The sequence below is a fragment of the Rhinoraja longicauda genome, chromosome 17, assembly GCF_053455715.1.
Source record: "Rhinoraja longicauda isolate Sanriku21f chromosome 17, sRhiLon1.1, whole genome shotgun sequence".
NCBI classification, from domain to species: domain Eukaryota; kingdom Metazoa; phylum Chordata; class Chondrichthyes; order Rajiformes; family Arhynchobatidae; genus Rhinoraja; species Rhinoraja longicauda.
In genome coordinates, this window is record NC_135969.1 from 15,595,424 (window position 1) to 15,622,786 (window position 27,363).

Consider the following 27,363-nt stretch of genomic DNA (forward strand, 5'->3'; position numbering starts at 1 on the left):
GTGCTGTTCCTCCAATTTGCATTGGGCTCCACTCTAACAGTGGAGGAGGCCAGGCCAGAAAGATCAGTATGGGAGGGGGAGTTAAAGTGTCTATCAACCGGGAGATTGAAGAATCTAGCAAGAGTTATAAATCGTGCACCTCTGACACAGCCAAACACAGCTCAATCCAACCCCCATGGCAGCAAAACAGTTGTCATGTTACCCTTTCAACTTCATTTTACACATTTTTTTAAACAATTGCTATTTGTTCCTTCATAGAAACATAGAAAATAGGTGCAGAAGTAGGCCATTCGGCCCTTTGCACCACATACAGCACAATGACCATGAATTGTAAAATATCTGCTTCACTTTTGTCCCCATGAATTGTCAGCCTTTCCTAGCCTGGCCTATACATGGGTGTCAAGATATCATTTTAACCCACTTCTGAAATGGCCTTCCTTGCAAGCTACTGGTCTGGAGATATGAAAACATTGGCTCTTCTAGAAGCACCCACATCCTGAATGAATGAAAGAATGTTAACAGGATATTGCAGCCGCAGTTTCCACCACAGTGTGCTTGCATAGCCTCCCACCCTCCAATGTTGCTTCCTCCTTGTGCTGTGTAAGAGAATAACAAGATATGCATAAATACATTGCAACGTTTATTTGAAGGAAAGACACCTCCACAGTTTTCTCTTTAACGAAGAGGTCCCATTTTGCAACTACTTTTTTCAGACACATATGGATCAAACAACTGTAAATTCCCTTTTTTAACTTGTTAAAGACATTGAGGAACACATCCAAATAATTATTCTCACACTTTTCCCAAGCATCAAAAAGATAATGCCTTGCAACAACAGCGTCACCCTGCTTTACTAGCTCTCAGTTTTGAATTGAGTGCAGATGAAATCCAAGTCCCCCACCTCTCTATATTCTGGCCTTGCTCTTCAATTCCTACCCATTTTAATTAAAACCACTACTTTAAACTCACCGTGGGAGCTGGGAAATTTAAATTCAAATTATTAATCCTGGAATTCCTACACAGTCTAATTAAACCCCAGTGTGAAAAGTCAAAACAACCATTAGCTGACATTGTACAATAACTGAGTCACAACTCAGGAAGTCTCACAACAGTGAGTCATGGCCTTCCTTCCCCGTATGAAAAGGTCAAGCACATTGATGGAGCTGGTGGAAATCTCAGGCGGATGACGTACAAGTTTTTCTAAAATGCTTTTTTTTTAAATTTAAGTTTATTTAAATATAAGTCAGAGTTCAAAATCAAACTAACGCCTAAAGCAGCATTTAAAATCACAACCTTCATGATGATACAGAGTGCTTTACAGTCAATGATAATACACGAGTGATTACAAGAGGTAAGATTAGGGAAACTTAAATTATGGGAGGCTGTTGCAGGAAATATTTTCTACAGTTCAATGCACACTTTTTCAGTAGAGGTCACGAATGAGCTGGATCAAGACACAAAGCATAAAAGATAGACACAAAGTGCTGGAGTAACTCAGCAGGTCAGGCAGCATCTCGAGAAAAATATTTTTTTCATAAGGTCATAAGTGATTGGAGCGGAATGAGGCCATTCGGCCAAAATTCTGGGACCCTTCTTGAGACACAAAGTGCTGGAGGAACTCGATGGGTCAGGCAGCATCTGCGGAGAGAATGGATAGGTGGCATTTTGGGTCAGCACCCTTCGAGGACGCTGTGTCTCACATCTCTGCCCTCAACAGTTCACGTTGGTGGACAGTCTAAACTTGCAAATGTACGAAGGAGGCAAATCTGTAACCATGACTCACACAGACCAAGAACAAGGCAGGGTTGAATTTCTGACCTCTGCTGATTTAGGTAATGTTTGTCAGGGTTTTTTTTGCTTTTTGATTTTTTTCAAGAAAGTGTAAATTAGCTCTTAGGGCTAAGGGAATCAAGGGATATGAGGAAAAAGCCGGAACGGGGAACTGATTTTAGATGATCAACCATGATCACATTGAATGGCGGTGCTGGCTCGAAGGGCCGAATGGTCTACCCCTGCACCTGTTTTCTATGTTCAAGACCTTCAGTGGGGTGCCAGACAAGAGGTACACAACAGATTTAAATAATTCGCAAGGTATAGTCATTAAAAGCATGTCATCATGTATTGTGGCTTTGAACGGTCAATTGATGGTCATTTCGAAGGGAATTTAAAGATCAACCACAATGGGTCTGCTATGATATAAGTGAGATCAGATAAGCATCTAAAGAACATTAATGAGCCAATATAAAGCTATTAAGTTCTATTTCCCTTTTAAGGAATTTCTCTTAAGACAATCATTCTGAACATGTGCAGTATCTTAAGTGTGGCAATAAACAAAGGAACCGTGGTTTACACCATTTTCTGTTCAGACACTCCCCGACTTACACAAACTCGCATTTACGTAAACAATGATGGTAGTCTATACTTCCCACCACGCTACAATCACTCACGTTTACATCAGAATCTAGCCAACAGTGGCGGCAGTACTTACACAGAAGGCTGTGCGCCGCATAGAGTGCCATGGATGCCGCTGACACAGTTAATACTCTCAGTGATGGACACAAAGTGCTGGAGTAACTCAGCGGGCCTGGCAGCATCTCTGGAGAACGTGGACAGTGGCGCAGCGACAGCGTCGGAGACATGGGTTTGATCGCGATTACGGGTGCTGTCTGTACGGAGTTTGTACGTTCTCCCCGTGACCCCGTGGGATTTCTCCGATATCTTCGGTTTCCTCCCACACTCCAAATTGCGTACAGGTTAATTGGCTTGGTGCAATTGTAAATTGTCCCTAGTGTGTAGGATAGTGTCAATGTGCGGCGATCGCTGGTCGGTGCGGATTTAGTGGGCGACGCTGGATCATAAGTGATAGGAGCAGAATTTAGGCCATTCGGCACATCGTCTACTCCGCCATTCAATCATGGCTGAACTATCTCTCCCTCCTAACCCCATTCTCATGCCTTCTCCCCATAACCTCTAACACCTGTACTAATCAAGAATTTCTAAACTAAACTAATTCCCATCCACTCTCACGTTGAACATCTTGAGATGTTCTAATGACTCTGGTTGAAGAGAGATATTGAGGCTCTGATTAGGAAAAAGGAGGCATACATCAGATATTTGCAGTAGGGATCAAGCAAATCCCTCAGAGTATGTGTAAGGCGGCACAGTGGCACATCGGTAGTTGCTACCTTACTGCGCCAGAGACCCAGATTTTGATCCTGACTACAGATGCAGTCTGTACGGCATTTTGTACGTTCTCCCTGAGACCGCGTGGGTTTTCTCCATGTGCTCCGGTTTCTTCCCAGACGCCAAAGATATAGAGGTTTGTAGGTTAATTGGCTTCGGTAAAATTGTAAATTGTCCCTAGTGTGTAGGATAGTGCTGGTGTACGGGGTCAGCGTAGACTCGGTGGGCCGAAGGTCTTTTGATTGAGAAACTCTGTTCAGACCTGCAGAACTAATGCGAAGTATTCCTGTATTAGAATTTGTGGGCCACATTTAATCTTCAGTTGCAACCAAATACTCATAACAATTTTTTTTTAAGTATAGGGAAACAAAAATAATACAAAGTAAAATATTGCAGGTGCTTTGAACGTGAAATGAACAGTGGGCGGAAGAGGGTGGAGGGGAGGGTGGAACTGTTTGGGTGTGGAAGGGTCGGAACCGAGAGGTGGAAATGGGAAAGAGACTGGAAATAATGTAGACTGCAGGAAAGTACTCTGCATTTGCTCTCTCTGTGGATAGGATGACCACTCTTCCTGACTTGGTCATGGCACCTAGAAAACATTGCATTGCAAATCTAAAATTGTTGACAATAATATAAAGATGTAATATTATTATTAAAAGGATCAGTATTCATGTAGGAATCCCTTTCGAACCAAAACCTTCAATCAGCAAAGTGATTCTCACCGTGGATTGTCGAAGAAAGTTCATGATATAAATGTATACTATATATCATATCATATCATATATATACAGCCGGAAACAGGCCTTTTCGGCCCTCCAAGTCCGTGCCGCCCAGTGATCCCCGTACATTAACACTATCCTACACCCACTAGGGACATTTTTTACATTTACCAGCCAATTAACCTACATACCTGTATGTCTTTGGAGTGTGGGAGGAAACCGAAGATCTTGGAGAAAACCCACGCAGGTCACGGGGAGAACGTACAAACTCCTTACAGTGCAGCACCCGTCGTCAGGATCGAACCTGAGTCTCCGGCGCTGCATTCGCTGTAAAGCAGCAACTCTACCGCTGCGCTACCGTGCGCGTTCTGGTAAAACAGTCCAATAGACAAGACCAGTAAAGTTCTGCCATCAGAATATGCCAGGGTACCTGAGCCCCCACCAACTCTAAACAAGACGGAAATTAGAAACTTTGTGAATATTTTGTTAGCGAAAGTGTGAACTAGTACTCACATAGGGACGGAGTCGAGAGCCAACTCATTTATTTTGTTGTGCAGCCCAGCATGTCAACATGGTTATAAGTGACATAAACATTGGTCTTATGTCATAAAACAAAGAACAGTACAGCATAGAAACGGGCCCTTCGGCCCATAATATCCCTGCCGAACATGATGCTAATTAAATTCATCTCTGCCTGCATTTATTTGAGCCATAGATCGTCCAATCCGTGCATATCCAAATGCCTCTTAAACACAGATCAAACCCCAACCGTGAAGATGCTGCTATAGGAGTGATAGTTAGGTCTGTTAAAAAAAAATGGCATGTGTCCTGCTTTTGAAAATGTCTCTCATCCATATCTGGAAATCAAGTTGATCCCTGAAAACGTTTCTCTAAATGGAAAGGCATGCTCATCATCACCTCCAAGATGTCATCAGGTAGTTTATTTTGCTAAATTTAATAACAGCTCAACTGTGACCAAGTATTGACCAACTTTCCAATGTGAGTGTGTGTCGGTAAAATCCAGATAGCGCCAGTAAAACCGGTCAATAAAGCAGGGAGTGTGTGAATTGGGGTCTGAGCACGGGATAGATACACACCATAGATACAGATGAGGGAAACGGTGCTCTTCATTATATTTCCTTGTTAGAAAAAAGACTCGCGCAGCTGAATTATTTGTTTTTTTCTACCTCTGAAAATCATGTACGCAAACAATAGCGACGATAATTTCCTGGATACTGCTTTGACGTATAATAATGCTCGTGGTGGTGGTAGTTTGACGTTGATGCAGTCACAATGAAATGAGCAGGTTTGTGTGTGTGTGTGTGTGTGTGTGAAAGGCAACTGGGTTGCCCCAGTTTGCCTCAGGCTTGGCAGGAGTGCAGGGAAACTTGACCCCGCTTTCCCAATAGCAGAGCGAGAGAATTTGGACAACTCCAAACATGAAGAAAACCATCAAAAACGTTTTTTATGACTTTTCCGCTAAGCTTTTGAGTGGCGATACGTTACATTTCTCCAAACTCAGAGATAAGGTCGTGTTGATTGTCAACGTTGCCTCCCTCTGAAGCCAAACCAGCAAGGATTACCACGATCTCAATGCCATTCAGAAGAAGTTTGGCAAGTATGGGTTCGTGGTCATTGGCTTTCCTTGCAATCAGTTTGGCCACCAAGTAAGTTTTAAATGTGTGTGTATGGTTCCGAGATGTGTTCTAGAGCGGGGCATCCACCCAAAAAACTCGAAGAAAAATATTAATTTGAAAAGAAACGGGAATGTAGTAGTGACCCCCTGTTAAAGTGAGGTATATGTGTTTTAACGCTTAGTATCGCCAATACATTGACTCCATTAGTGGATATCGATCACTGGATGGGTTCGTTTTCGAACTGTATTGATTTAAAATTGAAATTCGCTTTGACACTTTCTGTTGGCGACAGTTCCACTTGGAAGAGTTAATTATTCTTATTTCACAATTGTTAGAAATTGTTTGAACAGTCTGAAGAAGGGTCTCGACCCGAAACGTCACCTATCCGTGTTCTCCAGCGATGCTGCCTGACCCGCTAAGTTACCCCGGCATTGTCTTTCCTTGGAAATTCATAGGTCGCTCTTCATTTCATAAATGCAGGGTATAGTTTGACATCGATTAAATGATGTTTGCCGCAATTTCAAAAATGCAGTTCAATCCTGACAGTGAAGATACACCTTGCACTACCATGGACTGTTTTCCGATTCTGTCTTGCACTAATTACTTGTTTTTGCACAGTCTTTTTCTTTTCTTCATCTTGTGTAATTTGTGTAGTTTCCGTTTTTGTGTGTTGCCTGAGTAGGTATTCCTGTTGCTGCTGCAAGCAACATTTTCATTGTTCTTGCACCTCATTGCACCTGTGCATATGTCAATAAACGACTTATAGAGTCATTGAGTCTAACAGTACGGAAACAAACCCTTCGGCCCAACTCGACCATGCTGACCAAGACGCCCCATCTAGGCTAGATGTTGCTTTACACCGAAGATAGACACAAAATGCTGGAGTAACTTAGCCGGTCAGACAGTATGTCTGGAGAAAAGGAATAGGTGACATTTCGAGTCGAGACCCTTCTTCAGACCAGGTGTCTATCCACGTAAGCTAGTCTCATTTGTCCGTGTTTGGCATATATCCCTCTAAACGTTTCCTTTTCATTTACCTGCCCAAGTGTCTTGTAACTACTGTTATAGTACCTGCCTCAACTACCTCCTCTAGCAGCTTCTTCCATATACCCACCACACACTCTGGATGGAAAAGCTACCCCTCAGGTTTCTATTACATCTTGCATTTCGCACCTTAAACCTATGTCCTCTAGTTCTTGTATCCTCTACCCCGGATAAAAGGCTCTGTGCACTCACTTGAAATGGGAAGAAACATTCCTCCTCAGTCTTCCTTTAGAAGCCTAGCAACTCTGCCGCTGCGCCACCGCGCCACCCGTGTTGTCTTCGTAACATGTGCATGCGCATAACCCTTTGTTACATGTTGTATCACATGTTCCACTCATGCCTAGAAGAGCCTCGATTCGAAATGTTGCCTGTCCATTTTCCCTCCACAGATGCTGCCTGACACAACGACTTCCTCCAGCATTTTGTTTTTCCACCCAATTTATTTGGTGCGTTACAGTGTTGCCTTCAGTGAGTGGTATCCCAGAGCTATCGGCTTTGTTTTTATCCCACTTTCTCGCTATTAAAAACAACTTGTTTCCTCTCTTTCGCAGTTCTGATGAGGGATCCCTGCTCTGTTTCTCTTTCCAAAGATGCCACCTGACCTTCTGAGCATTTCCAGTATTTTCTGTTTTTACTTCACATTTGCGGTATTTTTTTTTGTCATTCAATGGTTATCGGGTACTGCTTCAGGGGTCTTGCTGCCAGGTTAGCACAATCAATGCTACTGCCCACCTGCCCAGAACTCGAGCCGTATCTGTGGGATAGTCTCACGTTGGTCACTTCAGCCACCTGAAATAACACAGAAGGGAAGTGCAAGAAAGTTCCATTGACCCGAATAGACCACCCCAAAAAAGAACACAAAGTGCTAGAGTAACTCGGGGGCGGCACAGTGGTAGAGATGTTGTCTTACAGTGTCAGAGACCCAGGTTTGATCCTGACCATAGGTGCTGTCTGTACAGAGTTAGTACATTCGCGCCGTGACTGTGTGGGGTTTCTCCGGGTGTTCTGAGTTCCTCCCACATTCCAAAGACATGCAAGTTTATTGGCTTCTGTAAATTGTCTCTGATGCGCAGGATGTGAAATAACATGGGATAACATGGAAATAGTATATGAATGATTTTTGGCTGGCACACGCTGTATCTCTAAACTCTAAACTAAACTCAGCGGGTCGGGCAGCATCTGTGGAGAACATGGACAGATAACTGTCTTCCACTGGAAAAGATTATGTGTAGTTATGAGTGTCAACGGTTCGATGGTGTAAATTCTCTTGAACTTGACATTGTTTTATAATTGATATTGTAGGAAAACAATGACAACGATGAGATTCTAAATGCCTTGAAGTACGTACGTCCGGGTAAAGGCTTTGAGCCGAATTTCTGTTTAACTGAAAAGATATTGGTGAACGGCACAGACACAAATCCAATCTACTGTTTCCTAAAGGATAAGTTGCCAGCACCGAGTGATGAACCAAATATCTTAATGAACACACGTGAAAGTATTATCTGGGAGCCGGTCTGTCGCAATGACATCTCTTGGAACTTTGAGAAATTCCTCGTCGGGTCAGATGGAGTGCCATTCAAGCGTTACAGTCACCATTTCCATACCAATGACATTGAGAATGACGTCAAATCTCTTCTCCCACAGGTCCATATTTAACGTTGTGAATAATCTTCCTCTTCAATAGTCAAATATAACATCGTGAATATAGTATTTATATCTTAATTGTGAAAAATGCCATTGTTAGGTTTCTTTTTTTAGGGGGAGGGGGACCCGGACACTGCTGGCAAAACCAGTATTTATTACCCACTCTTAATGGCTCTTGACAAGATGATTGTAAGTATGGTCTTGAACTGTCGTAGTGGCTCCTGGTGACACAGCACTGTGTTGAAGGGCGTTCCAGGATTTAGCTTTAGTAATGGCAAAGGGAATAGCGGTATGTTTCCAAATGTATTTTGGAGAGAGTAGACACAAGTCAGTGTTGGAGGGAGTGAGTGCTCAGAGTAAGACGTAAACTGCCGGGGTCAACGGGTCAGGCAGCATCCCTGGAGAACATGGATAGGCGACATTTTGTGGACCCTTCTTCAGACCCGCTGAGTTACTCCAGCATTTTGTGTCCTTTTTTTTTGTAAACCAGCATCTACAGTTCCTTGCTTCTACATTTTGAGTATTGGATTGCAGGTGGGTTGCTTTTCATGAATGAGCCACTTGATGTTGCTGCAGCTGCAATCACCTGGATAAACAGAGAGCATCCCATCATTCTCCTGACAAGTACTTTGTAGGTAGTGGACAGGTTTTTGAGTGACAGGAGGTCAGTTACTTGCAAAAGCATACCAGCCCCTGTCCTGCTCTTGAACCATAGTATTTATGTGGCTCGTCCAATTGAACTCCACGATGATGATTGGGGCAAACGGTAAAGCTATTTAATGACAACATTTGATTAAACTCCTTCATTGGAGATGGTCACTACATGACACTGTTATGATGCCAATGTTAATGGCCGCTTAACAGGCCATGACTAAGTGTTGTCTACGATCCACCACATGCAGATATGTATTTGTTCATTTGCTGAAGAGTTGGAATTGACATCCCAGTAAGATTTGACTTGAATGGAGTCGATATTCTACAGTCATCAGCAAATGTACTCACCTTTAAGCATATAGTAGAAAAAATGTCTTTGCTGAAGCAGGTAAAAGTAATCAGGCTTACAATACTGTCCTAAAATGCTGTCCTGGGGTTAGGATGATTTACTTTCAGTATCCTAAATTATCTTCCATTGTGCAAGGTATCACTCCAACCATTGCAGTACTTTCCACTTGACCTCACTTCATTGAGTTCACTTTCATCATGGCTCCTTGATGTCAAGCCCTACTTTGATGTCATGGCCATTTATTCTCAGCCAGGTTTTGATCGTTTGCAATGAGGTCTGGAACGGAGTAGTTGTGGTGAAATCCAAATCCATTTGTAAGCAGATTATTGATGACTAATTGATGCTTGAAAGCCATGTGGTGATTTATTGAAAGTGGACTATTTGGATGGTATTTGGAATCACAAAATTGTACCAGCACAGAAATAGACCTTTGGCCCACCTGAACTATTCCCACCATGATCCCTTTCAATGCTAAGCCCAATTGCCGGGATTGGATCCATATCCCACATCTCGTTTCCTATCAAGTACCTGTCCAAATGCTTTCTCAACAGTTCCATTGTATCAACCTCTACCACCTCCTTTAAAATATAGAACACAACACAGTATATCACACAAACAGACCCTTCGGCCCGTGATGTCTGATGTCATGATGCCAAATTAAACACACCCCTACTGCTTGCACATGACCCATATTCCTCTATTCCTTGGATATTCATGTGTCTATCTAAAAGCCTCTTAAACACCACTGTATTACCTGCTTCGACCATCACTCCTGGCAATGCCTTCAAGTCACCTACCATTCTTTGTGTAAAAAACTTGCTCTTTAAAGCTCACCTTAAAGCTTTGCCCTCTAATATTTGACATTTCCACTCTGGAAATTAGATTTTTACTGTCAACTATATTATGTCTCTTATAATTTTATAAACTTTTATTTAGTCTTGCCTCAGCTTCCAATGGTCCAGAGAAAACATTCAAGTTTGTCCAACCTTTTCTTAAAGTTATATCCAGACAGCATCCTGGCAAACCTCTGTACATTCTTCAAAGCCTCCTCATGCTTCCTGTAATGGGGCAACCAGAACTGCACATAATATTCCAAATGCAGCCTAACCAAAGTTTTATAAAGTCCCAACGTGACTTATTGGCTCTGTTGCACAATGCTGCAACAGATTAAGGCAAGCAAAACCATATGTTTGCTTTGAGACCCTATCTACGTGTGTTGTCATTTTCAGGTAGCTAATGACTTGGACCCCAAGAACCCTCATTTGCCTCCTGCAATTAACAGTACATGTTATCTTTACACTTGACCTTCCATAGTCATTGTACCATTGCAAAAGCAATATCTTATGCTTGCCTGGATTAAATTCCATCTGCAATTTCTCTGCCCATATCTGTAAATGATCTGGATGCTGCTGTATCCTTTGGCAGCCTTCTTCACTGTCTGCAACTCCACTAATGTTGGCCTTGACTGCTAACTTACTAACCAATTTACATCTTCGTCCATTTCTCAAGACATTCCTGTATTTCATAAATAATGGAAGTCCCAGCACTGATTCATGTGCCATGTCAAGAAAAACACTTCCCACCACTAGCCCCTGCTTCTTTGGTGTCAGTTTTGAATCCAAACTACCAAGTCACCAGCGATCCCGTACGTCTTAAAGTGCAGATTGCATTTGTCCTGTTTTATTGTGAGCATATTATAATATTATGTGGTGTGAATTGAACTGGCTACAGACTTATCTGACAGGAAGAAGGGAAGGTAAATCATCGAACACAGTTGAAAATGCTTCCTTGTCTCCAGCACTGAAAGTCATAGAGCTAACAGCACAGAAACAGGCCCTTTTATAAGGTCACACATGATAGTAGAATTATAGTGTAAGAAAATAACTGTACAGATGCTGTTACAAATCGAAGGTATTTATTCACAAAATGCTGGAGTAACAGCAGGTCAGGCAGCATCTCAGGAGAAAAGGAATGGGTGATGTTTTGGGTCGAGACCCTTCTTCAGACTGATAGTAGAATTAGGTCATTTGACCCATCAAGTCTACTCTGCCATTCAATCATAGCTGATTTATCTCTCCCTCCTAACCCCATTCTCCTTACTTCTCCACATAATTTCTGACACCCTTTGGCCAAACTCGTCCACACCGATCAAGTTGGCATACTGGGATTAGTCCCATTTGGCCCATATCCAACTTAAGCCTCTCCTATCCATATGTCCGTTAAGTAGGTTCATCCCTCATGTTGCTTCACTCTCTACTCCTGGTAGATCTGATCTGCCTATGGGACAAGATATACTTAGGGATTGTGATGGCATCTGACAGATTCGCTAAGGTATAATTCTGTGAGTCAGACCATATCAGGTTGTTGTTTGACTATTTTTTTTAGTTTAGATACAATGCGATACAGGCCCTTCAGCCCACCGAGTCAGCACTGACCAGCGATCCCCGCGCATTAACGCAAGCCTACACACACCAGGGACAATTTACACCTATACCAAGTATACAAACTCAAGGAAATTCACCTACAAACCTGTATGTCTTTGGAGTGTGGAAGGAAAGCGAAGATCTCGGAGAAAACCTACACGGTCATGGGGAGAACATACAAACTCCATACAGACAGCACCCATGGCTCGAACTGGGTCTCCAACCCTGCAAGGCTGCAACTCTACCACCGTGCCACCCACGATGGGAAGGTTCAGTTTGAATCTCTGGGAAGGGTCTCCCAATGTAGACACTAGCCACCCTAATTTGTGAGGAAGGCTTTGAAAGGTCAGCTGGGCTGGCAGTCGAGTTGATTTCATAACCAGGTACTCCAGACAGTTTTATTCTTCTTCTGTGTCTGAAGGAACTGCAGATGCTGGTTTACACTGAAGATAGACACAAAATGCTGGAGTAACTCAGCGGGTCTGTGGATCTCTAGAGAAAAGGAATAGGTGACGTTTTGGGTCGAGACCCTAGATCAGGCTGCCAGATGAAGGGTCTCGATCCAAAACGTCACCCATTCCTTTTCTCCATAGATGCTGCCTGACCCGCTGAATTACTCCAGCATTTTGTGTCTATCTGTTTTATTCTTCTTCAGTCTGAATATAGTAATAATGGTACAACTGAGTCACTTGCTTAGCCATTGCAGAGGGCATTTAAGAGTCAACTGGGTTGGTCTGGAATCACGAAGGGCTAGACAGATGGTGTTTTTTCTCCCCCTGAAGGAGATCAATGAACCAGATTATTTTTTACAACAATCTGGTAACTTTTGAGGTTATCACCGTTAAGGTGACTTCACTCATTTAGGATTAGTCAAGATTACAATTGTAAAATATTAAGTTATAACATCATACAACTATCATAGTAAAGAAATAGTAGAACTGAGGTTTGTTTATTTTGCTTATGTAAGGGCTCTGATTCCTCTCTTTAGAAATTCAAAGGTACGAAACGAAAAGGAGAGAGATGTCCAAGCCCTCCCAAAAAAAGGGCTCATCGCTGAAATTAATGGATTTCATCCTCATATGTTGCTGTTAGGCATTTTATAACATGATGGTACTTTTTGAAATCGCAAGCAAAGAGTACTTGATACAGTGTGTAAAAGTCTAACCTGCAATTAAATAATCCAAATGAAATATTGTGAATAAATCTGTTATGATATAAAACTCTCTCATCAATTTAACTACATAAAATTAGGCCATTTCTACCAGAGAAAGTTGTTTTTGCATGGATGTAAAACCTTAGGAGTGTATAAGATACATTTATGGGATGTGGGTTTCTCTGTGAAATCTACCCTCGATTGTCTTTCCTAATTGTCTCTGAGGTGATGGTGAGCCATCTTCTAGAGAAACATTTGTATCTCAGATGAAGATACTCCCACAATTTTGTTGGGTAATTATTTCCACGTTTCATACACATTTCCAATGAAGGAATAATAATATGTTTTCAAGGCAGAATGATGTAAGACTTCCAGGTGAACCCACAAGAAATATCATTCTCATGCATATAGTACTTTGTCCTCTTGGTTGTAGAGATCATTAGTTTTGGGAGTTGCTGTTCATGTAACCTTTTTAACAACTAACTGCAGTGCATTTTGTAGATCATTTGAACTATGGTCCTACCCTCGGCTGAATGTGTGTTCTCAGGATGAGAATATTAAGTCTGCAAGTAGGAAGCAACCTCAAATAATTTCTCACATATTCAAACAACAATGTTTATTACAGATGAATAATTCATTTATCATATACAACCATTTAACATATGTTTACATTGGAATAAATTGTATGACCTTTAATACATATATTACTTAATACATTGTCATTATTTTTAATATATAATGTCCTTTTTATACAGGATGTTAAAAATTGCACCTTCCCACTTATCTTGTTTAACTGGTCAACATACCAAATATACTAATTTGGGACTATTGGATAATTTGTAACAAGAGCTTTTGTAAATCATCAGTGAGAGTTAATTTGACCGCAACCTTCTGCACATAAACTGGAGGGGAAGGCATATATGTTGTATTGGACTGTAATCAAGAATACATGTATTCTGAAGACCAAACAAACAGCCAGCCAAAAAAATCTAACTATGGTTGCGATGAAGGAATTCCAGCTGAACTACATTTTTTGGGGTTAGCTGTTTGCTGTGTATTGCATTCAGACTTGCATGTAGAACTTTTTACAGGTCCTCATCAAAGTATGCTTTGGCTCCAGTAGTCTAAACTTAAACAGAGACAATTGCTTCAGGAATTTATTTGTATCTATCATTGGATGTTCTTGCTTAAAATGCAGGTATAGATATCAGTTGCAAGACAGACCAGTCAAATTTGGTTCCAAAATGTGCTCAGGATTATGTGTTTCTCCAAATTACTTATTTTTATCTATCTACCTACACTTTTTTCAATACGTTGTAATCCTCTTCCATGTCCAGGACAATATTAATCAAGTTGTCATCATCTGAGAGTCTATATTTCCCAGTGTGTGGTTCTTTATTTATTGGGCTACAGGGTGGATCAGCAAAGAAAAGGGCTACAGTGTCTTCTGCAGAAACTGATCCAGCAGATTGAGAAAGGGATGGACAAGATTCACTCAAAGGTTCCAGTTTCCCTGCCAATGCCTCGAGCGTTCGAATACTGGTGCTCTCTTCATAAAACACAATGGCAAAACGTTATCAAAGCTGCCTGCTTAAATATCTGCAAAGCAACTTTTCAAATTGCTATAATCATTTCACAATTTTAATTGGAAGTTGTTAAGTATAAAGTGATCATATAAAATTGATGGGGTTAATTTGTGTAGAATAATTGGATTGGCAGCAAGGTGGTGCATCTTGTTAAATTGCTCCACCAATCTGGTTTCCATGCCATGTGGTGTTTGCATGGTTTTTTTCCAACTGCATGGGTTTCATCCAATGAGAATTATGGATGTAGCCCAGACCATCACACAGAACAACCTCCCTTCCATTGACTCCATCTACACTTCACGCTGCCTCGGCAAGACCAACGACATAATCAAGGACCAGTCTCACCCGGTGACTCCCTCTTCTTCCCTCTCCACTCAGGCAAGTGGCACAGAAGTGTGAAAATACACACCTCTAGATTCAGGGACAGTTTCTTCCCAGCTGTTATCAGGCAACTGAACCATCCTATCAATAGGGTGGCACAGTGGCGCAGCGGTAAAGTTCCTGTCTTACAGCGTTTGCAGTACCGGAGACCCGGGTTCAATCCCGACTATGGGTGCTGTCTGTTAGGAGTGTGCACGTTCTGTGACCGCGTGTTTTCTCCGAGATCTTTGGTTTCTTCCCACTCCAAAGACGTACAGGTTGTAGGTAAATTGGCTTGGTTAAGTGTAAATTGTCCCTAGCGGGTATTGGATAGTGGTAATGTATGGGTATCGCTGGTCAGTGTGGACACGGTGGGCCAAAGGGCCTGTTTCCACGCTGTATCTCTAAACTAAACTTGGGAGTGGTCTTGAGCTACTGTCTACCACATTGGAGACCCGTGGGCTATCTCTAATCAAATTTCACTGGTTTTTATATGTTATTCCCATTATCCTATATCTGTACACTGTGGGTGGCTCGATGTAATCATCTATAGTCTTTCCGTTGACTGATTTGCATGCAACAAAAGCTTTTCACTGTACCTCGGTACACATGACACCAAACTAAACTAACTAACGTTCCATAGAAATATGGGTTTGTAGCTTAATTGGCCACTAAATTGCCTATAGTGTGTAGATGAATGGTAGAATCTAAGGGAAGTTGTTGGGGATGGGTATAAAATAGGATAAGAGGATTAGTGTAAATAAATGTTTGATGGTCAGAGTGAATTCTGTGGGTCAAAGAGCCTATTTCTGTGATGTACATTAAAACCACAGCAATTATTACAAACCTAGGGAAGACCTGCATTGCGGTTTAAGATAAATAGGAGTTTGATCCAATGTACTCTCTCCCAAATGGAATTTAAAAAAAATCATACATGGATTCACTATCTTTGCGACCACTTCCTTTAAAACTCTTGGGTGTAGTAGGTGTTCAGGTCCTGACTATTTGTCCAACTTTAGCCCCATTAGTTTCTCAAATACTTTATCCCCGTGACCTTTACACGTTACTCCGTATTATTTGAAATTAGCCCATTTGTTATCTAAAGGAGATTTGAAGTGTCTTCCATAAGACTGTTGCAAAAAATTGATGCAACATATCTGACATTTCTTTGTTTCCCATTATTAATTCATCATCCTCATTCTCTCAAGCTCCTATGCCTTCCTTAGCTGCCACCTTCCTCTTTATAGTATATATCTACAGAAACTCATAAAGTATAGTCATGCAGTACTTCATGCAGTCATAAGGCCTTCAGTCCAACATGTGCATGCTGATCAAAGTGCCTTCCTGAACTAGTCCCTTATACCTGGACTCTTTGTTTCAATATTACATGCATGTTTTCTCTCAAAAGGGAGAATTACTTTTCTCCCTTCTTATTTAGCTTTTTACATAGAAACATGGAAAATAGGTGCAGGAGGAGGCAATTCGGCCCTTCGAGCCAGTACCGTCATTCATTGTGATCATGGCTGATCATCCACAATCAGTAACCTGTGCCCAACATCTCCCCATATCCTTTGATTCCACTAGCCCCCAGAGCTATATCTAAATCTCTTTTAAATTCATCCAGTGATTTGACCTCCACTGCCCTCTGTGGCAGAGAATTCCACAAATTCACAACTCTCTGGGTGAAAAAGTTCCTTCTCACCTCAGTTTTAAATGGCCTCCCCTTTATTCTAAGACTGTGGCCCCTGGATCTGGACCCGCCCAACATTGGGAACAGTCTTTCACTGCTGGATCTTAAAGACTTCCCAATTCTCTGGCCTACCACACTAACCATTACGACTTGGTATGCTCTACTTTTCAATTTAACATCTCCTTAAATCTCTTTTGTTAACCATAGATTTTGCCTCCTCCTGATGGAATACCTATCCAATTGGGATGAACTCCTGCTGAGTATTATGGACCAGCTGTCTGAATATCTTTCATTATTTGTCTACCGACCTGTCATTTAGTTTATTTTCCCTGAACCCCTTAGAGTATTCCAACTTCATACCATTATTTAAGTTGAAAATAGTGGTTCCGGTGCTATGGTGATCATCCTCAAACTGCATTTAGAATTCTCACATATTGTGGTCACTACCTCCTAGGTGATCTTTAACCACGTTCTCTTATTAATCCTTCCTCATTAGTCATGGCTAAGTCTAAAATAGCCGGTTCCTGAGTGGGTTCTGTAACTTATTTTCTAGGAAGCAATCCCTGACACGCTCCATAAATTCATCTACGATATCTTTGCCAGTTTGGTTCATCCAGTCAATATGTAGATTAAAACCTCCCACGACAACTGCAGTTCCCTTCAAACATGGCCTAGATATTTTCCTATTTATGTTCCACCCTATCGGGAAAACACATTTCCGGGGCCTGTTGACTACACCCACATATGTCCTCTTTTCCCTGGTATTCATGATCTCCTGATTCTACATTACTATCCACTGCCTCTATATCATGACTCTGATACCTTCCTTGATTAACAATGCTGCCCTGCTTTCTTTCCCTATTGGCTTGGTCATTTTTGAAATCCTATAACCTGAAATACCTAGCGCCCAGTCCTGGTTACAATAGACAATAGACAATAGGTGCAGGAGTAGGCCATTCAGCCCTTCGAGCCAGCACCGCCATTCAATGCGATCATGGCTGATCACTCTCAATCAGTACCCCGTTCCTGCCTTCTGCCCATACCCCCTCACTCCGCTATCCTTAAGAGCTCTATCCAGCTCTCTCTTGAAAGCATCCAACGAACTGGCCTCCACTGCCTTCTGAGTTACCCTGCAACCACGTCTCCATAATTGCCCTTAGATTATACTCATACTCGTATCTACACTGTCAACTCACCTGTCTTTTTGCAAATTTTATTTGTTTCAAGTAAAGTCCAATACACTTTGATAGTTTTATAGTTTTTAACAACTCTGGATTTGCTGTGTGCATATTTTACAACTAATATTTTTTATAAAACATTTAGTTTATTATTGTAACGCAGGAAACTCAGCAGCTGTTTCAAAGCCCCACAATGATTAATGTTTAATGTTATTGATGTTGATTGAGAGATAAATATTGGTCAGAACCAAAAGGGGATAAAACGCTTTACTTCAAATAGCAGCACAGAATATTTTATCAGAGAGGACATACATGGACTTCATATTTAGCAATATTTAAAACTCAATTCCTACTCCTTTTAACCAGATTTCTCATTGCCACACTATAATTCTATGTTAATTGAGCCTGCAGCATAGTTTATTCTGTTCATGTATATATACTGCAAACAATCTTAGTTCTTTCTATATTCACTTTTAGGTTAGGCTAACTTAAAAACTTATTATTTATTCTTGTGCTATTTAACTCCTCCTATCCTTTGGGGACCTTTTTCTTCTTTTCATTGCCATGTCCCTCTCCCCCTCTTCTCTGGCAAATTAGCTTTGACCACCCCACAACACACTTTAAGAGTTGCAAGCACCAGTATTAATACCATAACTAAAATAGTGTACAAAAGAGTTCCAAAAGAAAATCTTTTTTTCAAATAAGTAGTTGTGCAATATTACCTATTACTTCTAGAAGATTCTTTGTCAGTTCTTCACAAGAATTGTTTGATGGATTATTTCCCTGTGTTTCGGGACACGCATAATTGTTGGTTTCTTGTGAGGAACTTTTGAGAAATGGAAAATACATTAATCAAAACAATACTGCTTATTTGACATCTTCAAATTTGACTTTTACCATGCTGATAATTTATACTGATTTAAATCCCAAGTTAGATAACGTTTATTATCCAATAAACCTCTGCTGCCCTTCACACTATTGTCCAGTTCATCCTCATCTCCCCTATCTCGCAATTTCCCGTCTAGACCTTGTTTTTTTTCTGATTTGTCCTATTTGTTGCCAATTAACTTTAGCTCATTTACTATTGTAAACACCTGTTTACATCCCTTGAAGGAGCTTATGAGAAAAGATGTACCATGGAAGTGGACACGTAAATGTGATTAAGCTTTCAAGTCATGTAAAGCTCAGTTGGCAGAGAGTTCAATGCTTGTTCATTACGGTGTCAATAAGCCAATGAAGTTAGCATAAGGTGTTGGTGCTGTGATCTCTCATGTGTTAGAAAATGGAGAGGAAAGGCCAACAGCATTTGCGTCTAGAAGACTCAATGTCAGTGAGAGAAATTATGCGCAAATAGAGCGAGAGGCTCTTGCATTGATTTTTGCCGTTAGGAGGTTTCACAAATACTTGTATGGTAGAAGGTTTGTAATCGAGACAGATCGCCAGCCGTTGAGTGATCCTAAATCCAAAAGCACACGTACCAACTCTGGCAGCAGCCAGAATGCAAAGATGGGCATTGATATTGTCTGCATACCAGTATGATATTCAGTATCGTAAGGCAGCCCGAGCACAGAAATGCTGATGCCATGTCTAGATTACCTTTGGAATCGGAGGTTACCCCAAACAGAGAGGACTTGTTTTACTTCTCTCATGTTGATGAGTTACCTATCACATCAGGGGACATTCGGAAGGCTACTCGCACTGACAGATTTTTGTCAAGAGTGCAGGAATATATTACAAATGGATGGCCAAACAAATTGCCGAATTCAGAGGCAGAACTGAAACATTTCTTCGTACGTAGGAACAAACTCTCAGTAGACCAAGGTTGTGTCATGTAGGGAGCGAGAGTTGTAATACCCGAAAAATATGGAATAAAATTGCTAGAAGATCTTCATGATCAGCATATTTATTCACAAAGTGCTGGAGTAACTCAGCAGGTCAGGCAGCATCTCGGGAGAGAAGGAATGGATGACGTTTCGGGTCGAGACCCTTCAGAATGTGCCTAACAAAGAGTCTAACTAGAAGCTATCTATGGTAACCTGGTCTAGATAAGGACATAGAACAAACGGTGAAAGAGTGTAGCACGTCAAGCAGTTGGAAAGAATCCACCCACAGTGCCGCCACAGCCATGGAAATGGCCGGTTAGAGCGTGGCAAAGATTACACATTGACTTTGCAGAGTTAGATGGACAACAATTGTTCATTGTGATTAATAGTCACTCCAAGTGGGTTGAGGTGTTTTCGATGAAAAAAACGACATCCAGCAAAACAATAGACATTTTGCGAGGGTTGTTTGCATCCTATGGATTTCCAGAGGAAATAGTGTCTGATAATGGACCACAATTCTGTTCACAAGAGTTTGCACGATTCATGAAAGGGAATGCTGTAAAACACACTAGAGTAGCTCCATACCATCCCGCTTCAAATGGAGCAGCAGAATGCACAGTGCAAATTGTGAAGCGTACATTAGTCAAACAACTGCTGGATCCAAATCCAAAGAAAAGACAGTTGTCTTTGTTTCACAAACTGGCTAACTTTCTGATTACATATCGAAACACACCTCACACCACTACGGGTCAAACACCAGCTGAACTGTTCTTGAAAAGAAAACCCAGAACAAGGTTTTCACTGTTGAAACCAAACTTGGCTCAAACAGTAGAAGAGAAACAGGAGAAACAAAAAGCATATCATGACGGAAGTAAGAGTAAAGGAAAGGAGTGTTGAGTTGAATCAGAAGGTAAAGGTGAAAAACCATCATCACAAGTGGGTGAAGTGGTTACCTGGAAGAGTAGTGAGAAAGTGCGGACCACGGACAAACTTGGTCAAGATGTTTGGAAGTGGAAAGGTGAGAAAAGTACACATTGACCATGTCATGCCTATACAAGAACAGACAGGGTTGAAATCAGACCAATTAGACGAGTCATAATTGGGTTATCACTCAAGTACAGGTACCAGATGAACCAGAAATGGTACAAGAAGATACACAAGTTAGTGAGAGTTTGAATCAGCCTGAAAATGGAGGTTCAAGTGGGGTTGACAGTCATATGGACTGGAATCTATGAATGTAAGTCAAAAGGAAGGCTTGACTTAACTAAAAATGAGTCCAAGTGGTTCTAAACAGTCAGAAACTTTTGGTCAGGGAAGATATCCAGGAAGAAGGAGAAACCTAGTGGTTAGGTTAAATTTGTGAAGTTATTTCCTGAAATGCACATATCATTGTATATGCAACATATATGCATGATGCCCTCATTTTATTCAGGTTATATAAAAGTAAACTATCAGACAAGATTGTAATAATTTCATACCGTTGGTTATATTCAAAACAAAATGTCCACAAGGAAATATTTAAAAGAAATTAGGATGGAAGGAGTTGTAATAGCGCCACCTTTGGTTGGAGGATTGTAAATGATTGAATAAACCACAGTACAGCTGTGCAGTCAGCAGTGAGTTAACTTGTTATTCTGTGTCTGAGCTCAAGATATCACAACTATCACTGGTGATCTATATCCTATTCTATTTTAACTATCTACATGGTTTCCTTTCGAACATTGTTTAGCATTGTGGACTTAGCGTTCACATGTATGCCTGGCATCAGATTTCCAAAATACACTCTATTCTGAGTTCTGTCATGGGAGAAAATTACCATGGATAGATACTTGGATAGGAAAGGCACGTAGGGTTACAAGCCTAATGAAATTAAACGGGATTAGCGTAGAAAGGCATCATGGTTTGCGTAGATGAGAAGGACCAAAGGGCACCTTTTTGTGTTGTACATTTCTATGATGAGGACAGAGAAAAAGATTAAAAGATGCAATCAAAAGTTTTCTTAAAAGTGTACCATCCCCACCAAATACTGGGAACCTCTGACCATTGAAAATGAATAAGAAGCATTTGGGATGGTGTTGAGAACTTTGAGGCCATGCATCAGGTGCACACAGAAGCCCTATGTAAGGAGTGTAAGAAGCACAGCAGCATCAAGCCCCATCTGCCACTTTCTACTTCATCGGTAGACGAGTCTATGGTTCCCACATTGGCCTCATTTGCCACCTCAGAAGCCACAAAACCAGACTGGAAGCATGTTGTTCACAGTCATGTTCAACTGCCGACGAAGAAAAAGATCATGCAGATCACCTTCAGATCTACTTCATTGCTTATTCAATCACACGATTTTCAAATTGCTCCTCTGGTTATGAGTGTTGCATGAGAAAAAATCTTATTTTACTAAAGCAAAATTAGGGACCTTCTATTTGTCTTTTGTCCAGTTTTGGGCCTCTTGATCTTGATTTATAGATCTTGGCAATGAATTTGACTCAGTATTCAGCTCTTCTACTACTTACCAAGTTTGCTTTATTCTGTTTCCATGATATTGCCCAGATCTACCCCTTCCACTGATGAATCCTACTCCATGCTTTCATCACTTCAAGGTTTGACTTTCCCCAATTCTCTCCCAGCTCAACCCCATCCCAGTTCTTGAAAAGCTAGAACAAAAAAGAAAGCAAAACTTGACACTTATGGATTGAAGAGTTTCAGCTCTTCTTACACTCATACGTCAGCATTCAATTTTGCAATAGCCCATTTTCAAATCTCATTTCCTCACCTATCTAACATTCACTATTTCCTTCTTTTGTTTTACGGTTAGCACACACACGGTCTGTGCCCCTCAATATGCAGCATTCTCATTGTTTCCTTCACTTCTCTGTGACATCTATTACTTACTATATTTGTGCCCTCTGAAATCTTCTAAGATATATTTATACATCTTGTCAGCTCCCTCGCTCTCAAAGATCTCCCCAGCAGGATCTTTCATTTTTTTAAAAGTTATTTTGTTATTGTTTGCCTTTTTCCCTTCATGGTCGATTTGAGACATCTTTCTGCATGCAAGGAGCAATATTTAAAGGAAGTCATATACATGGCGCCAGAAAGTTAGAGCTTGTAGATGTTATTAAATACCTGATATATTCTTGTGTAAAATTGTCTGTGCTCTCACAACAATTCTCAAAGGGACCATCTCGCACTGGAACATTGGTATTCATGACAAAGCTTTCTGCATTTCCAAAGACAAGCCGCTTTACTTTAAATGAAATATTATTGCAATCCATCAACGCAAGTTCTGCTGGCACACAGTAATATGGTCCTCTCTCAGGTAATACTTGGAGAACTGGCTGGGTGAGATGTGGAGAACTGAACGATGGATACATTCTTGCAAAGGAATGGTTAATGAATGCACTATCTGGTTCCAGTAACCTCACTGATTCAAGCCACTCAGGGTCTGAAGAGAACATAGGAGATACAATATTGTCCTCCATGGCTCGATCCAGAGCTGCTGCTAGGTCTTCCCTGCACTGCCTCAGTTTCTCAGACATTTTATTTACCTGCATGAAAAAAACATAAAATCTGGATTGCTACATAACATTAAAAAGATACACAGGAGTAAAATGAAATTATTTATTAAAAAATTATATTGATTGTTAATATTGTAATTAGCACAAGCAAAAACTATCACCTTACCATAGAATGTTTGCAATGATATGGACTATTGTAAATTTTCTGTTATTATCCGCACTGATTTTTAAACTTCCATTATTTAGCATCAGAATTTAAAGTGAAGGGAATCCTGGACAATAATCATGGCATAGATACACAGGTGGGAAAGAGTAGTCCTTGAGTGATCAGCATTGACCCCAAAGGCCAGGATATCTCATGGAATCAGATCAAACGTGAGCAAGTAAACATCCTCCTGTTTACCACCTACCATCTTCTGTCAAATGATTAACAACACTTGGAAGAAAGGGCACAGAATATATTTTGTCTGGGGGAGTTCAACGTTCATCATCAAATGTTGCTTGGTAATACCACCACATGCTGGTCCGATGAGGAAAACAACATGTGTGGTGAAGTTACTTTGATCGCACCAATCTAAACGTAGCGGATGGCTTGCTTCATGATAACATCAGCTGAAGTAATCCCCATACTATCCTTGTGAAGAGAGAATCCCTTCTTCACTCCAAAGACATCTTCATCTTGTTTGTGGCGCAACATTCCTGCAAAGTGGTACAGAATCAGAACAGATCTGGCTGTGAAGAAATGAGCATCCTTGAAGCACTGTGGAGAATCAGCAGCAGCAGAAATGTGCACCGCCAAAATCCCAGATCTTCCCTCACTCTGCCATTACTATCAAGCTGGGGTTCAACAAGAGGAGTACAGAAGAATATTCTAGGACAAACACCTCAAATTGGCAGCCTCGAAAAGCTTCAACATAGGACTGCATGCCTTTTTTACAGCATATAATAAATAGAGCCAAACAATCAATGGGGCAGTTTGAAAATCAGTTACGAATACAGTAGTGGTGAACAATCAAACAGCTGACAGGAGGAGGCAGCTCCAAAGAATATTCACATACTTAAAGTTTGTGGTGCACAGCATATAAGTGGTAAAGATCAACCTAAATGCAGTGGATGACATGCATTAACAACTATGAACAATCAGTTGTGCCAAATAGATGAATCATCTCAGCTTCCCACTGAGATCCCCACTATTGTAGAAGCCAGTTTTTGGCCACTTAGATTCACTCCATGTAATATCAAGAAATGGCTGAGAGCACTGGATACAGAAAAGGCTATGGGACTAGAGTCTAGTTACTAGACAATATTTCAAATGCAACAGTGAAGACATGTTCCTGAACAAGCAGTGCTTTAGCATAGTTACAACACAGCCATCTTCCCAACAATGTTGTCCTAACACAATATTGTTGACTAATAACAATGTGTCCTTTTGAGAAGAAGCAAGTCAACTTTAATCTGGCTAATTATCACCTATGTAAACTATGCTCAATCATTAGCCAAGTGAGGAAAGATGTCTTCGACATTGCTATCAAGTGTTATTCACTTGTCAATAACCTATTCACAATGCCCAATTGAGGTTTCACCAGGACTGCACAACTCCTGGCCTGATCACAGTTTTGGTGCAAATGTGAGCCAAAGAGCTGAATTCTAAAGGTGAACTGAGAGTGTTTGCACTTGGCATAATAGTAATATTTGACCTGAGTATTGCATCAAGGAATCCTGATAAAATAGTGGTCAATAGAATCAAAGGAATAAAACTCCAATGTTTGGAGTCAAATGGCACAAAGGAAGATATTTACAGTTGTTGCAACAGTTACTAAGGGCGTGTCCTGGCACGAGCCAATTCAACTGGTTTAACACTGACCTTTATTCCATGACAAGGTTAGAAGTGATGCTGTTTGCTAAAGATTGCACGATATTCCATTACATTTGTAACTTCTTACAACCGAAACAACCCATGCCTGCAGGCAGCCATATCTAGACTACATTCAGGGAAGGGAAATTGGCAGAAGTGACACCATTTGTTTGAAAGTCCTCATGAGCAACATCACAGGGGCTCAATCATTGAAAGACGTATGATTGCTAATCAAGGATCTCTGTGCAGGCTATGAAAAGCAAGTCTTCTCCATGTAGAATCAATTGGAAAATTGGAGACATTCACTAACCACATTGCCAACATGCTGCAAGAGTCATGTGAAACCGAAGTCTCGGACACCAATGTAGGGTCAATATTATCAGAAAGGAGACATAATGCCAGATGAAAAGATATTTCTGGAAGGAATGAGACTCTGAAGGGGATTAACAGGATATTCTCTGAGAATGTGCCCAATGGTGGGGAATCTTCATCTATGGGGAATTGTGTCAGGATACAGGGTGAGATGTTAAGATTTAGGTATCTTCTCTCAGTAGCTTGTGAATCTTTGGAATTCTATACAGCAGAGAACAGAGGTACCAAGTCATTAAATATATTTGAGATAGATTCTTGACATACCGGGAAATCGAGGGTTATGGGAATCAGGCAGAACAATTATGTTGAGGGCAATAATGAGAACAACTGAGGACAAATGTTGAATAGTGGAACAGGCTTGAGGGGGCCATTGGACATACTCCAGCTCCCATTTAAGTTTTAGGATTATCAAACTTACTTGACAAGAGAATGTAGTGCATGTACTGCAATGCTCTTTGTTACTGGATGCCTCCACCCACCCCCTATGGTCCAGCAGCCTATTTTAGCACTGGTGCAGAATCCACAACCCCATAGATTTATTTTAGTGTGTAGGATTGTATGGGAAAATAGGCTCAGAGAAAGTGATTTTTATTGCGTTCAGAGAAGATGATTTTTATTAAGTTAATTGTTTTATTATGTTTTCAATATGCTCAACGCTTAAGTAGAAGCCAATGTACGTTAGAGAAACAAGAATAATGGATGAATGGAACTTAGTAAAACTTAGGACACAGTCTGAGAGTTTTGAATTGCAAAAAATTGCAACGGATAAAGTCAGGGATAAGGTTTCAGTAGCTGATGACTCATGGAAAGAGCAAGTTATGTTTCAGAGGTGGAAAGAAGTGGTATCATATGTAAGTTGTCAGAAATGCATATTGAGTCAGATATGAAGATGTTGGCAAAAGCATGTTTCAGCTTCAGACAGTTATCATAAAGAGAAATGGAGTCAGTGCCTAGGCAAAGACTGAAGATAATGACTTCAATATTCCCAATTTTAATTGGAATGGATTACTGCTCAACTAATATTAGAAATCCAACAAGATTTTTTGACATTTCCACAATCTGTTCTACAATCATTCTGCAAAATATCGTTTCAAATATATAACCCAATCCTATAAAAAGTTATAATTTAAGTGGTTTCCACTAATCTTTATGGTGGAGCATTAAAATGAAAATAAATGGATGTGCAAAACAAATTGTCCTCCTCTCCCACTAGCTCTCAAGCAAATTATTTGGTTGCCAAATTTCCTCCCAGTAAAAATCATGTAAAAATCCCAGTAAAAATTAAATGGAAACATTCGGAGCAAGTTCCTCCTTGAAAAATGAAATGCATTTTTATTTGCAGTTTCTTCCCAACAAGTTCCAAATCGTTCTTGACTATTGGACTACTTTCAACATGTTAAATCAGGTCAGCGTTCACTTTCCATTGCTTGTGGGCAAACTGACTCTTGCACCTCCATGCACAGCTTATGTTTGACAGGCATCTGCCATGCACAGCAGACATCATCGTTGATATAGTGCACATTTCCTACACTTCCTGAAAATGTAGCATTGGTGAAGAAAACCATCACTCCTGCTGCTTAATCACAAGGAAGAACCAATAAGATATTGCAGGAGTTCAGGACTGAGATGGCAATGAACATGTCTGCATTGACACTCGCGCACAGCATGCCTGCAGCATTACAATGTAGACACAAGGGTGCCTCCAGATGCTGGTTTACAAAAAAAGACACAAAGTGCTGGAGTAACTCAGCGGATCTGACAGCATCTCTGGAGAACATGGATAAATGACGTTTCGGGACGGGACCCTTCCTTAGACTGATTCCAGAAAGCTGGAAGAGAGGCGGGGCAGGACAAAGCCAGGCATGGTCAGCATTGTGGATCCTTTTCCTTTGAGACTGTTGATGCCCAGGACAGACTGCAGGGTTTAGAAATGAATGAAGCCAGACCATCATGTGGAAACAAAGGCCGGGTACACTGGGAAGTGCCTTGCCTTCTTCACTATGTTCTCCCCCCTCTGCAGCAACCTTATGGTGTGGCTGTCTCACACAGAGAAGACGTCTTTAAATGCTGACTCACTTCCCTGTGGTCAGTCAGAGCAGGAATGAGGCAGCGTCTTCCAATACACTGCTTCCTATCACAGCACGGATCCACTGTGTTAAGCGCCATGAAGGCTTCTGC

At 41.0% G+C, this 27,363-nt stretch overlaps 1 protein-coding gene and 1 pseudogene across 1 annotated transcript; one reads left to right on the forward strand and one right to left on the reverse strand.

Moving 5' to 3' along the window:
- Positions 1-5,341: 5,341 nt before the first annotated feature.
- LOC144601613 (glutathione peroxidase 1-like) lies at positions 5,342-12,710 on the forward strand (annotated as a pseudogene).
- A 774-nt stretch (positions 12,711-13,484) lies between these two features.
- LOC144602001 (uncharacterized protein C3orf62 homolog) lies at positions 13,485-27,351 on the reverse strand. Its single transcript, XM_078414685.1, has 4 exons — positions 27,262-27,351; positions 22,567-23,018; positions 18,343-18,446; positions 13,485-14,355 (listed from the first exon to the last, which is right to left on the reverse strand). The coding sequence occupies exons 1-4, from the start codon at positions 27,349-27,351 to the stop codon at positions 14,102-14,104; spliced, it is 900 nt and encodes a 299-aa protein (XP_078270811.1). The 3' UTR covers positions 13,485-14,101.
- Positions 27,352-27,363: the final 12 nt, after the last annotated feature.